This window comes from Pithys albifrons, chromosome 6 (assembly GCF_047495875.1).
Source record: "Pithys albifrons albifrons isolate INPA30051 chromosome 6, PitAlb_v1, whole genome shotgun sequence".
NCBI lineage: Eukaryota > Metazoa > Chordata > Aves > Passeriformes > Thamnophilidae > Pithys > Pithys albifrons.
Window position 1 is genome coordinate 6,479,760 of NC_092463.1, and position 14,783 is coordinate 6,494,542.

Consider the following 14,783-nt stretch of genomic DNA (forward strand, 5'->3'; position numbering starts at 1 on the left):
AACCAGGCATTGTATATGATATATTGGCTTCTACAGTGCATACACGTGATCTCTGGGAGCTGGATTGGTGATTCATCATTATGAGACTTAGTATTGCTCAAGAGTTGAACAAGGCAGCATTAAATCAGGTTCTTCACACCGATTGTCCTACCTTGAACTGCTTCTCTCCAGCTCTCCTTGGCTCTCCCTTCCCAGTTGTTCACCATTTTGATCTCCCCGGTACTCCCAGGTCTGACTTCATACCAGTGGTGCAGATAACATCATCTATCCAAGGTGTAAATACAGCCACAGACATGGCTTGGCAGTGTGATGGTCATAATATCATGTCCATACATTTTGTGTATCACAAAATTGTGTTCATAAGAATGAGGAAAGTCTTTAATAAGTGTTATTACTATTGGTATTTACAAAGTCTTGTCACTGGTATAAATGTTCCTTTGTAAGTGTATATTAAATGCCCATTTAAAATCCCCGATCTATTTTTTAATATGCTACAAATGAGCTGATAAATGATTGCAGCCTGTTGGGATTATAATATGAATTGACATTAAAAAAAAAATAGTTCCAGCTCCATCTGTTTGGGTTGCATAACTCATGATCTCAAGCAATCTCAGAGGCAGGATTTTCTGCATAAATAGTACAATTTCCAGTAAGGAGATTAAGGCTTCTTTGCTGGGAAAGGAAGAAATTACCAAAAAAGCTGTTCTGTCAATGGACACAAATAAATCATGTTCCAAAATACACAGGAAGATGAGTTCATGTCATTTAGTCCCTCTGTCCCAGATGCTCCCTCCACTCCTGTCAGAGAGAAGTATTTTGCCACAAAATACCATTCATCCTTTAAATATTTATGAAATGCACTCAGCTGTATTTTCTGCATATGTTAACTCTTTCAAAAATCAGTGCTGCTATTAATGTTGCACATTTTTACAGTTCTAATCCTAGTGTCTTTTTTTAATATCCGGTGGCTTTCTGTAAGTGCTGGACTTCAGTAAATCCAAGCGTTGGGAAGCATAAAATATATTTCACTAGGATAAAGAGAGGCACTCAGAACAGCTACTATAAGGTAGCCTGGCAGCTGATCCTGCTGTGTGTGATGGAGAGAAAAACTTTCCCCTGTGTCTGACAGTGCAATGTCCACACTCCGCGAGCGCATGCGAGTTTTTAAGTTAAAAAAACACACTTTTTTTTTTAGTGTGAATGAGGAGAAAACTCCGTGTTTGGCCTATTTCTGCAGACAGACGGGCAAGTGTTTCTGCAGACAGACTGTTACCACACGTCACATCCTCCAGAGGCAAAGCTCCCATTAAAAGGCTGCTGGCAGAGAGCATTTATTAGAGCAACCTGCAATGCTGGCTCGCACAGTGAGCGGGTCCAGAACCCCGTCCTGATGGAAATTCGCTTTGCTAGAGAAAGCCCACCTGGGAAAGCCCCAGCTCAGCTCGGGCTCTGTGCAGGGTTGGTGGGTCAGCTCCTCAGCACAGCTGCAGGCTCTCACCTGCCTCTCTCCAGCGCTGACCCTGTTTTTACCCCGATTTATTTTTTTTTGCCTGCTGCAGCTCCCATGTGTACCCAAGCCCCCCTGGGCTGTGATGAGGTTTCTCATCTTTTATGTCTAAGGTAATGTTTTATCATGGACTGAGCCATGAGTCCTCAGCAGATCCCTCTTTCCTCTCCCTGGTGTCTTCTCCTTGGAAAGCTGGGTGAGTCGGACATGTGGTTAACAGAAAATGTCATGCTGGTAGCTCCTATCTTATTGCTTGTGCATTACCCTCCCTCTGCTAAAACCACTTCATGCCTGAGTCATGGATTCACCATCTCTGTGCTCTTCAGCCACTTCCATTCTTTTACCTATTCCCTATGTGTTTTAGATGCTCAGGAACCTCCAAGGACAACTCAGCTGGATGTCCTGGGAAAGCCTCCCTCTTTCCAGGCTTGGCTCTTTGCTTTTCAGCCAACATGGTGTGTAAACAAGCAAGGAGGCCCTCACCCTGCTCTCACACAAGTGTCCATGACTCTAAAATAACTCTTTATCTCTTTGTTTCACCACAGGGGAAATGAACACAGGCATTCTGACATGCAGAAGAAATGGAGCAGCAAAGTGGGAACATCTTGCCTGAAAGTTTGTGTGCTCAGCAGCCTTAGCAAACTGAGTCAAACTCAACATGCTTTGGAGCAGTGTCCCATTTAATTCCTGGGGAACTGCTGCTTATAATCTCCCACAGCAAAACATCACAGGGGTGACTCGGGAAAGCAGAGATTGTTTGTGTATGAGAAGGATTATGGAGTCAATGCCTCCCTGCTGCCTGTCCTCCCTTTTCCATGTGCATCCCCTTGACCTGGCAATGAGAAAGTCCCCACTCTGCAGGGGTTATCATACCTGGTTCCCTCCCCACAGACCACGGTTTCCCAACAAACCCCCTTTGTCTCAGCTTCACAAACACCCCACTCAAAAGTGCTGCACATCCAGCAAGCTAAATGGAGACACAGGTTTCCATGGCTGGTCCCGATATTCCTGGACATGGGTTTCCCTGTCCCACTGGGCTCTGCAGGCACAGAGTGTCTGTGTGGATGCTGCTGAGGGCATTGACCAGAGAGCTGCAAGATGCTATTGCAGGCGTGACTGACTACAAGTGCTCCCCATCACCTGAAAGGAGGAAGGCCTGGTCAAATGGAGAAGAAAGCAGCTGCTGGAGCAGGAGCTACCTGGGAGCAGGAGCAGGGGCAGTGACCTGCACCAGTCCCCATCTAGCACCTCATGCCTGGCAGAGGCTGCAGTCACTTCCTAAAGGTCAAAATCGTGTCATAGCAGGACTCTGATGTTGTTTCAGAGTGACAGATCAATACTCCTGGCTTGGGAAAGCAGATAGCAATGAAGCAGAGCCCTACTGCCATGGCCAGGCTTGGCAGCATCATGTGGCTTGTGAGTGAATTTGTAATATGGAGTTGCTAATGCATTTATGCTTTAATTGCTATTTAGCAATTAGGTCTTTGGGAGGAGTTGCCCAGACAGGAATGATTAGAGAGGGCCAACAGAAGAAGAGATACTAATCAATGAGACGGTGGACTTTCTCTGGTCTGATGTGTTGGCTAACTCCAGGAAATGATATTTTCCTCATACCACTCCTATAAGCCTGCAAGAGCTTGGCCTGATTTCACTGACACCCAGCACTTTGAACCTGGCCACATCCAACCTCAGGAAGCGTAGCTGTGTCTGACACTGGCCATAGCCCCGACACCAGCAGCTGCCTCTGCTGAGCAGCATTTTTCAGGTGAGCAACTATATCAACCATTTAAGTACTTGCACTGAGATGTGCAATTTTATAATTTCTTTTTAAAAATAAACTGGTTGTGCTGTCTCAGACATGATAGACAGAACTTCATTACTCTCTCCACAGGGTTGCAGTAGCAATTTCTTTGCAGTCGAGGCTGCAGGATCCTACAGAAACACTGAGGTCATATGGAAACTTTTCAAGTTAATGAGAGCTGCTGGACATAACTGTGTTTTGCAAAATAAGCAGTGTTCCTGGGTAGTTTTCAGCTCATTTAAGTCACTTTTGACCTATTTTTTTTAAGATGAGTTTTCTTTGCAGGGAAAAATAATAAAGGTTGTGTGATACAAGCTGCCTGCCTTTTCTTGATGGGGTAAAAACATCTGAGGGACTTTTTGTCTGTAGAAAGTCCCTACTAGGAAGATTAGTGGTTACCACACAAATCTGTGAATTTGGAAACTTGGGATGTATTCCTGAGAAGTTGACTGGTTGCCTACATGATCTTGAAGAAGTCAGTGGGCTGACAGTGAGCTTACCTTAGGGGTGAGACAAACCTACGAGTCTCTATTTTGAGGGAGATGAGAGTGTTTTCTATTCAGTTTTATTATTGCAGCTGTGTTTCTATGTCTCTGATTTTCCACTGAGAAGCCACAGAGTCAGAGCAGCCTGCCTGTCCCTGCCTTTCCTGCATCCTGATGCACCGGGGAGACTTCACATGTGCTCTGCACCCTCCTTTGCACGTACCAGTGGGGAAGAAAGATCACACTAAGATGCCAGGTAAGGGGCACTGCTCAGAGAGCCAGACTGGCTAGAGAGGAGCCTGAGATGTCACAGAAGTGTCTTTCCTCCTAACTCTACCAGCTGGTGGCCTTCACTATGCAGTGCTCCAGACATGTCAGACTGAGAGTACCAGGTGAGCTGGCTGTGTGTTCCTGCCAATAACTCAGTTCTAGTGACACATACACCTATAACAGTTACTGAGACCCTTTGGTTTGTGAATTCCTGGCCCAGTTCACCTCAATTATGTCTCCTATGGATCTTGGTACCTAAGTGGTTGACTTTTGTTTCTTTATTTTCAAGCTCATATCAATTTAAAACCCTTCAAAAATGTTCCTGTTTCATCAGAGTGGATTCTTCCTTCTCAAAAAAACCCACACTCTACTCCTGCAATTAGATTTCTTTTCTGCTGCTTTGGGAGAAGTTGTTCAGCTGTTGGTCCTATCAATAATCCACGAGCTGCTGTACTCAGGCTTTTACCTGGGGGAGATTGAGGGCAGTACTGTCCTCCCTTAGTTTTGTATAACAGTTCTAGTAAAATAAATTAGTAGTAGAGATGCTATTGCTACAACCGCCACATTTTTTAAAATGAAGTCATGAAATGGTGACGAAATTTAACTGGTTTCTGACGTTGCTGTCCAGTTTTCTGATGACATTTTTTCATGATGAAACAAGGACTTCTCAACTGATTGAAAATGAAAACTACATCCATGAACTACTTTTTTCTCCTTTCCAAGACTGAATACCTATTTGTACTAAAGATTTGCCATAAGCAAAAGCTGCCAGCATAAACAAATTTTCTTTTGGTTCTGAAAATGGTGAGGTCTGTGGTCATTCTTATCTAGATCAAATTCCTCCAAGATCTTTGTTTCCCACGCTCATGAGTTGCCTCTTACTGATGAACAGTTTCATTACTTCACATGTGATCTCAGATAGCAAAGTGAGGTTTGATGCACCAACTTTGTCATTATGGTTCTGAATTTTGCTCACTCAGTTCCTTGGCAAACTCCTTCCATCCTGTGTTGACATCTTTTGACATACAAACTCGGGGTTTTCCTGGGCTCCAAAATGATGACCTTACTAGCTTCTGCCAGAACCTTGCCAAATTCTTTATTAGCAATATAAGAATGCCCCCAGCCCATTCTATCCCTCCATTATTTTACTTTTTTTCTTATTTTCCCACCTACCAAACTGCTCTGACAACCCAGTATTTGTAGTTCTTCTTTCACTGCCCCACACTTCATCCTTCCTGCATGCCAGAAGTGAAGAGTTTGAACCAAGAAACAGCTAGAAAGCAGTCAAAGAGGATGCTGGTCTCAGTTGCTGCTGGCTGAGGTGGGTAGCACTAAGCAGAAGACACCAGGCAGAATGTTCTGATGCTCCTTCGTGGTCAAATATCCAGAGCTGTTTAGTTGCTGCCATTCCTCAGCTCTTACTTGGCCTTTGCTTTTTGTGACAGGAGTTGTTGTAGGTCTGCTGGAAAGTACCTATTATACCTTTTCTAGGTGGAGAACTCAGTCTCCCTTCCAAAGGACCAGATCCAGAGTCTATTTATGAATCCAGGTCCAACTGATTTTTATCTCAGTTGTCTGAATACCTTTGCATATCTGGACCTAAGTGTTTTGTCTGTGGTAATGTAGGAAGTCTATGGTAAGCAGAGACGTGAAAACACAACTCAAGCAACTACTTGTGCCATTCTTCCCCTTACTGGTCTTTTTTGGGGGACAGGAGAAGATTCCAATTTGCTGTAAAAAACAGGGGTGTTTTGCCTCTGACCTTTGTCATTTGGCTTTAAAATAAAAACCCTTATTGCTGCTGCAAATGATGCCTGTTGATTAGCCTCTTGTAAACTGGGGAGCTCATTTCAGCTGGCATTGCCATGGCTGAAAGCCAACACTGCAATTGATCATTTAATTAACTGGAAGAAAATTAAAGGAACTGTAATCTGTGTCTCAGCTCTGTTGTTATCAAGTTGGCAAAGTGCTTGTTTCTGCCTAGAGCAATGATTGGTTCCTTGACCCTGCAATTTAGAAACACCGGTTTAGGCATCCCCCTCACCTACCCACCTGGCTTTCTGCAAGGCAGGAAGCAACGCAACCTGATCCTTCCTTCATTACCTGTGGATCCCAGACTTTTCAGGGGTACCTGATACCTCTCAAAGCAGGCTGGATCAGCTAAACCCATATCTCACCACATCCAAGAAGGCTGTGGGTTCTAGATTAAGAGGTAAAAATCTGAGTCTGGAGGAAAAATGGATGTACTATAAAAGTCAGTTTATAGAAGCCAAAAGGAGAACATGGGAGCTCTTGAGTTTACTTGAATACCAACATTTCCTTAAAGGGACTGAGACACTGATTTTTATTTGCTACTTCAAGTAAGTAAGAGGGAACAGTGCCTTTGAAAGAGAAATCACTGGTCCTGAAAATTTGGTGAGGTCTTAAAGCTTTGACTTAAACAAACAACTTGAGTGGTCCGTGAACGAGGGGGGGGGAGGGGGGGGAAGGTCTAACAAGCCATTGTTTTAATGATTGTGTTGCCATATCAAAAGAAGAAAGACAGCTGCTTCCAACTTGTCTTTGCATGCCTAAGTAATATGTTAATTACCTCGTTCCCCCATAAATGCCTATAGTCCTCCAAAAGGCATGTTAAAACAGACATAGTCATTAAAGCTTGCTCTGCATTTTCTAATGTGTTGCTGGGAAAACAAACAAACAAACAAAAGAAACCTCAAGCCCTTTGTCTTTTAGCTAGATCCAAGTTGGGGAAATGTTAAGTAAGAAACACTTCAGAAACTGTATCATTGGAAAGAAAGTGTGTTTTAATGTCAAAACAGGAATAAAAACCAATCAGAACTTGAAACTTCACAGTGTTGGATCAGGTAAAAGCATTTGGTCACCTTTATATGTTCATTACAAGTGCAGCCCATTTAATTTCATCTTTTGATTTATTTTGGACTCTTTCTTGCTCTGTGTGAGAAACTTGTAGCCCAGGCTTTAAAATAACAAAAAGCTTGGTAGGAGGGATGTAAAGGATCAAAAGAAGGAAAAAGAAACCTCATTCAGAATGTTCCTGCAGATCATAACTAGCTGTAGGAGTCAAAAATCTGCATGAAATTGAAACCACGTCTCCTTCTGAGAAACGAATTTCCCCTCTGCTCTGGGTTATAACTTATGCAAAGGCTGTCGCACCATTCACGCTGCTCCTGCTGACGGCTCCTCTGGTTTCCCTTACGTGTCCTCAAAGCATTTCACTTGTGTTTATAGTACCTTCAAAAGGGAAGTTGTGCAAAGAAGAAAGTAAAACTAGCCCAGTAAGTCTGAGGTGTTACGGGCTGATTGGCATTTTGGGAGTGTCTTGCTGGCTCCAGAGGTGTAGGTTAAAACCATTGTGTTGGTCACAAGGAGAACCAGCCCGTGCTCTGATGACTGTGCTGTCCTGGTCACCTCTAGGGCCTCATGAGAAAGTCAGAGTGCCCAGTATGAGCAGAGACAGATGGAGGGACGGAAGTGTTTGTGTCTCCATCTCATACCATTAAGACTGACAGCCATGAAAACAGTGCTTGGTATGCTCAAGAGTGCTCAGGACCAAGCTGAGGAACACCAAATCTGCTGTTTAGGCACTCTGAGGGGGGCAAGCCTCTGCCCAAATCTCTTTTGCCTGGTTTGGTGAGAAGATTTAAACACAGCTCCCTCGTGTCCCCAAGAGTCTCTCTGGAAACAGCAGTTAAGGGGCTAAAGCAAAACAGCTCCCAGGGGAGAGAAAAAGGGAAGCTTCGCTCAAGTGGTAGCCAAATCTTGGACTGAGCTGGACACGGCAGAGGCTGAACAAGCATCTCTGACCTTCAAGAGAGAATTTTACCCCCCAGACTTTGGCTATTCTTTCCAAGTCCCGTTGTTGTGCCTTTCTTCAGGGTGGAGTTACCAGCTGAGGGTTCTGAGCACAGAAATATGTTGAAAGCCCAAACATGGACATGGTTTTGGCAAAGCTGTGGGATCAAGCAGCACTTCTTTTTTTTCAGTGCTTACATTGTGGTTGTCTCAGTTGCTCCCTCTTTGGCTGGTTCCTGTGCCAGGTCCCAGATCTTCTGGTGCACTGCATGAGGAGCTGGACTTTGTGCCCAGCACACAGTGAACTCCTCTGCTAAGCCCTTCGGCAAAGATTTGAAGCACTGACATCCGAAAGTCTTTCTCTGAGTGAGCTCTGTAGAGTCCTACAGGAAGCCTGGAACCAAACCTCAGCTTCCAAAGCCTTTGTTCAGGGTTTTGACCACAAACCCATCTCTTCAGTAAGGACAATTTTAAAATTCTGTCCTGCTTTTTGCCCACATCAGGAAACCCACCATACAATTGGCAGTATCTGCTCAGGATTGGCCTGGTATAAGCAGGATGCAGTTGATTGGTGAAACTGTACAGTGTAGCCTGCTGAGTGACTGCTTGCCTTTACGATTTCATCTGTTAAATTCCTTTCATGGGTAGAAAACCCTTCCCAAAATCTAATAGCACTGAATTTGACATAGTGCTTTTATTATACTGCAGAATTTGTTACCACATTGGGGTATGTCTCTGTGTAGAAATCACAGTCCAGAAAGTATTTCCAAATGTCTAAATGTGCACTGACTGAAGCAAGCTTTAAGAGGTGATCATAGTTTAAAAAATGTGAATTGTGCAAATGTGAAAAGAAAAATAAATAAAATCGTGGCACAAGAAGGAGAGAAGAAATGCTGAGGTTAGAAAAGAGCAGAAGAAACAACAGTTGCCAAAGAGAGATTGTGTCTCCCATCACGTACTCTTATTTCAGACAATATTTCATATTTGAGAAACAGCAGCATTAGGCTTCCACTGCCAGTGGTTCAGTTTGAATTCGATTCAAATTTAAATTCATTTTTCTACTGTGAAAAGAGTTAACCACCGAGATCTTGGCTTCTTCCACTGTTAAGCACAGTAAGTTGTAGTAACAACCATTAGATCATTACAGCCTGTGCCACAGAACCCCAGGTCTGCACAGCGTTAGAGACCTCGTGGCACTTCTCTGTAAAGTCAACGCTCCACAGCAGTGCTGTAACACGGGTTTTGTGGTCAAATATTGATAGACTAGAATGTACTCTTCATTATAGCTTAATGATTGAACCAATGAGTGTTAATTCTCTAAATGCAAAGGGCTGTCCTATGAAGAAAAAGCCCAGGAAAGCCAGTGCTGTGGGCAGGCTGTTAGTGATGTCCCATGTGATGTGAGCTGCCAGCTCCAGCAGGGTAAATGGAAGGAGTCTTTGCTTCTCTTTAACACCCTCCCGAGGGAAGGCGCCTGAGACAATCGAACCCCTGATTTCTTCCCACTGAAGTCAGAAGTTTTGCCAGTTGTTATTGATAGGGACGCACTTGGCTCCTGAGAGCTAATGCATACAGAGCCCATCACGGTGGCATCCTGACCCATCAGCAAACAGATCTGCAGCCACAGGCAGAAGCACATCTCACACCTTCACGCCGACTTGTTCTGCTGCCCTAATCCCTGCCCCTGCCGCTGCCCCCACCGAGCCGTTTGCTGACTCATCAGCTTTGTGCATTTGCCCTAATTAGTCATATGCAAACACTATTGTATTCAGGAAGTTCTCTAACGTAAGCTAGAGTATAGTGCAGCAATAAAGGTCAAAGAAAGTGACTAAAGCATCATATACTGTAACAAGTTTCTGTTATCAGCCACTGGGAAATCGGCAAAGAAAATGTATATTCAGAATTTTAGTGGAGTGACGCAGAAGTTTAATGAAGGGGAGGATGTGTGTGGGGAGGGCATTTGCTTAACACCTCTCAAGAGCTGCTATAGTCTGAAATGCTTAATTGCAGAACAAGTTTCCATTAACACCCTTCTGAAACACAACTGGGTTTTTAAGCATTATTCTTTATTAGGAGCTCAGAGTAAGCATGCTTGGCATGAAAGAAATGTCTCATAAGGAGACCACAACACTTACTCATAGCTCCCCAGCCAGTTCATGCTGGGAATTCTGATATCTTTGAACAATCATTTTGAGCAGTGTTAGCAATGTGTAGACTGAGATTTTTCTGCAGCATTTTTTACTCATGGATCACTAACACATCTTGAGCCTCCGAGTGATTCCACGTGATCACAACCTAGTGTGAGAATACTCAGTGAGGAACCCTTTCAACCTATTGCACATTATGTGAATTTGGATAATGGTAATAAAGGTGTACAAGTGGATCCTAAGACATTCATGCTTATGGGCACCGAAATTGTCATTCAAAGAGTGACAGGATTTAAAATAAGCACTTACTGGGTAGGATAAGGCACGTTCTGTAGGTTACAGCTGGGTAGTCCCTGGTCCAGACCACACCAGTGCCACTTGGTCTTTGAACGGCACTGAGGTTGCAGAAGAGGCTTTCACTTTCAAGCGTGCTGGCTTCACCAGGAACATCTTCAAACTCACACTGAGATTAGAGAAGCTGCAACGGCTGCTTTGAGTTGCACCTTCCTCCTCTAAGGCACGGGAAGTACCTCTGGTAGCACCACTTTGCTATCAAAACTCCCCCAATGTGTTTCCAGGGGCTCTGATGGGGACAGTGGCACCGAGCTGGGTTTGTAATTTCTGCGCCTGCCAGGAGATCCTCCCATTTCACCCTGGAAATTCCTTAGGGGTTGTTATGGTGGCTCTGTGACTGGACTAAAATACAGCATGGCTGCCGTGCACAACTGAATTTCTTCCTATGTTTAAGCTGCCCAAACCTCGTTTTGAAAGACAAAGTTGTCTGTGAGCCCTTGGGTAGGGTTTCTTGGTACTTATGCAAGACACTGGAAGTTGAGTCTTGCTTTGATTATTTCTCTTCTCGAGGCTCCAGTGAGCACAGAACAACAGAAATATCAGTAGTTCACAGCCACACTGCCATGGGCTATTGGGTTGTCACAGCTCATATGCAAAGTAAAGATGGGCTTTGTCAGTGTTTGGATGAAAAACCTTAAAGGAATAAAAGGAATCTATAGCACCTGTGCCTTTTCTGTATATCTGACTGCTGTGGGCAGAAGCAATCAATTTCATACAGAAACTCCCTGTGATTGCTATCAAATGTCACAGTCACTGCTTTCTCTTCAAAACAAACAAACAAACAAACAAATAAATACAATAAAACACAGAACACCCGTGGCTTTATGCATAAACAACTGCTTGTTACCTGGAAGTTGTGAACCCACAGCAGAAGAGTTAGGAAGGTGCAGTACTGAAACGCCATCACTTTGCCCTGCAGGTATTTCTTACATCACCACATGTGCACACAGAAGCACAAGAATGTCACTTATGCCTGTCAAAGCTGCTTTTTTTAAAGATATCATTACCTCTGAGCTGCAGACTGAGTAGTCTCGTGAAGTTCAGCTCCAGATGATCACTTAAGGTCCCTGCTAGAGGGAGCCCACAAGGAACTGCTGAGCTCTGTGAGGGTTGCTCCACCTGGAACTGTGCCTTTCCTGCCGCCCCATAGTGCTCAAATACGCATGACCCTGAGCTGAAGGGTACAGAGCTAAGGCTTTTAATTGCGTGTGCTCTGCCCCCAGTTTTCCTCTCTGTGCTCCCCCATGGCTGTGGCTTGACTCCCAATCCCAAGCCACTTGCGAGTGCCTGTGTGGGTGTGTCAGTGCTAGGTGTCCCATTAAGACCCTGTCCCCTGTCCAGCCATTCCTGCTGAGCCTCCAGGGCCTGGGCGAGCAGTTCCCAAGGATGCCCTTGCCATGGGGGAGCAGGAAGAGGAAAACTGGGGGCAGAGTTGGCCTGGATGGGTAGCCTGGAAGGCAGTGGGGTCGCAGTGTCTTGGCACAGCCCTAGTCGAGCCTCCTGGCTCAGCCATTGGGTGTTGGTTGGGGTTTGGAAAGTTGTAAAACTTGCTCGAAATGTACTTAATTACCCCCGTGTTCCTCTTCTGGGCCACCCAGCCATGGAGCTGTCTGTTCCCTTTAATTAATGAGGTTCTGAAGTCTTTAACTGGAATTGGTCTAGAAATATGTTTTAAGAGGAACAGCTGAGGGAACTGGGTTTGTTCAGTCTTCAAAAAAGGAGGCTCAGGGGGCACCTCATTGCTCTCCACAACTACCTTAAAGGAGGCTGTAGTGAGGTGGGGACCGGGCAGTGAGACAACTAGAGGAAATAGCCTTAAACCACAATGGGGGGAGATTTAAATTACATATTAGGAAAAAAAAATTCACTGTTCGGGTGGTCAGGTATAGGAATAGGTTGCCCAAGAAGGTGATGGGCTCCTCATCCCTGGATGACTTCAAGCAGCATCTGGACCTGGTGTGGGGTAAAGTGGTTTAGGGGCTACGGTGGTGGTGCTGAGCTTAAAGGTGGACTCGAGCTTAAAGGGGGACTCGAGCTTAAAGGTCTCTTCCAAATTTCGTGATTCTATGACTCTAAATGTCCTGGGGGCTTTGTACCACGAAACCTTTGGGAGAGGGGCAGAGCCGAGCACTGAGCAAAGTTATGTGAGCAATAAGAAACGAAGAAAAAGGGGAGCAATAATTTATAGTGCAGTGACCGCGGGGGTGCGATTTGTTAAGGATCTGGAGTGAGACCGAGCCGGTCCCGGCTGGGACGAGCCGCCTCCGCCGAGCGCTCCGGGAGGCTGCGGGAAGGGCCGGGAGGCACCGGGAAGGGGCGGGAAGGGCCAGGAGGCGCCGGGAGGCGGCGGGAGCGGCCGGGGCGGCAACAGAAGCAGCAGCAGCGGCGGCAGCGGCAGCACCGCCCCCGCCCCGCACACAGCGCCGCACGTGAGGCGCGGCCCCCGCCCAGCTGAGCGCTCAGCTGACCCCGCGCAGGGGCCGGGCCGCGCCGCCGCTCCTCACTGGCGCAGCGCGGGCCCCGCACCGCCCCCGCTCCGCCCACCGCCCCCCGCCCGCCGCCGCCGCCGCCGCGCCCGCCGGCGCCCGCACCTCCCCGCAGCCTGTGCCCCGATGCTCTGAGCCCGCGCGGCCCCACACCCGGCCCCTTCCCCGGCCGCGCCGCCATCTCCCCGCGCCCCCGCGGCGGCCATCGGAGCCCGCGGCCGCCTCGCACCCAGGGAGCCGGCGGGAGGAGAAGCCGTCCTGACCGCCATGGACAGCCCCGGCGGCGTCACCGACAAGAAGAGGTACCGATGCCGCGCCGCCCGGTGTCCCACCCTCTGCCCCGGTGCTGCCGGCGCCCCGAGCTTTGTTACCTCCGTGCCCTTCCCCGCTTCCCTCCCCGCGCTCTCACGGCCCGCGGAGCTCTTCCATTCCTTATCCTCCTCCTCCTCTTTCTCCTCCTCCTCCTCGCCGCCGTCCACGTCGCCATTTTGTCGGCGGGGGGAGCGGGTCGGGGCTCGGGGCCGGCGGCGGGGCCGGGGCAGTGCCCGGGGAGGGCCGCGGGGCCGGGGAGCGCCCCGGGGGCTGTCCCGCTCCCGGGAATGAGCGGGCAGGCATTGATTGTCCCGCGGTCCCGGCGCGCAGCCAGCCCGCGGCTGCCTTGGCTTTGTGCGGGAAAGGGCCGGATCGCAATCGGGAGATATTAAGCTTAAAAAAAAATCCCCTCCTCAAACCCCGCGCTGGGGTGGGGGTGGGGGGGCGGCAGGGGGATGGCGAGTGGATGGCGTGAGTCGAGGAGGATGAATAATTCACCGAGGATTGTTAGCGCAAATTGGGGAGGGGGGGTGGAATAAAAGCCTTAAAAGCCTTTGTTAGGCGGTGAAGTTTAAGGAGCCGGGGGGCTCGGGTGAGCAGGTCCCGGCGGTGGTTCTTTGTGGGGGGATTAATTGCCGCGATAGCCATCTGCAGAAGGCTTGTTTATGTGGATATCGATACCTCTCCTTGGGTTTTTATAATTGGAGATGGGTTTTGTCTGCTCTTGCATCGGAGGGTCATCCGAGCAGGTTTAGCGCAGTGAGGGTTACGGCGTGTGAGTTGTGCCGGGAAGGAGCCTGGCCAAGGGCTTGTAAAATGGATGGTGGTGAGCTTTGTGCTGAGCTGGGAGCGATCGGGAGCGCCGGGACAGCACCGGCTCCCAGTGCCTTTGGAGCGCTCACGGGGGTGCCGGGGATGGGATGGGATGGGATGGGGGAGAGGCAGCTGTAGTGAAATCCATACAGGGGGCACTGATTTCCTAACCTTTGGTGCCTCCACTCAAAGCTGATGGCTCTTGAGAAGCCTGGGAGAAAATGTTGCAACCAAAATGATTATTCTGTTCTTTGGTCTGTTGTCCTAATTTAATGGCAGGTCTAGAAAGGAGTTTGAGACTTAAGTTGTTTTCTGATCCTTTTTTTTTTTGGTTGATGTATTGTTTTTTTTGTTTCTCTTTTTTTTTCTTTTACCCTTGAGCATTTGTTATTTTTTACTTACCATTCTGCCCCACTCGAGTACTTTTTTTTTTTTTTCCAATTTCCTTATCCTGGATATAATCTGCTTTCTTCAGAATGTAAGAATCAGTATGCAAAGCTTATCCTTCCTTCCTAAAGGCAGGGCTTAAGAAAGAGAATTTGTTGTTTTCTGTTTCCTGCAGACCGAGTTCAAAGTTGGGAATGTTTCTTATAAAGCAGCAAGGAATATTCAGATTAGTCCTGTTGTAGGGGTTTTAATGGAAAACATAAAGCTGTATCTATGGTTTGTTCGTCCTGGGGGCTGTGGATGTGCAGTTGAGCGAAGATGGGTAAGAAAAAAGGAAGGATGTGAGCTCAGCAGAGAACTTACTGAAAATCTCAAGCATTTCTCAAGAGCCTGGGTTGGAGAGTTTAG

The 14,783-nt window shown here is 47.1% G+C and overlaps 1 protein-coding gene across 1 annotated transcript in view; it reads left to right on the forward strand.

Moving 5' to 3' along the window:
* The first annotated feature begins 12,925 nt into the window (after window positions 1-12,925).
* Window positions 12,926-14,783, forward strand: part of HIF1A (hypoxia inducible factor 1 subunit alpha) — a 31,394-nt gene continuing 29,536 nt past the window's right edge. The window contains exon 1 of the mRNA XM_071557326.1: window positions 12,926-13,165. Coding sequence (XP_071413427.1) covers window positions 13,131-13,165 — 35 coding nt within the window. The 5' untranslated portion in view covers window positions 12,926-13,130. The remainder of the gene's footprint in view (window positions 13,166-14,783) is intronic.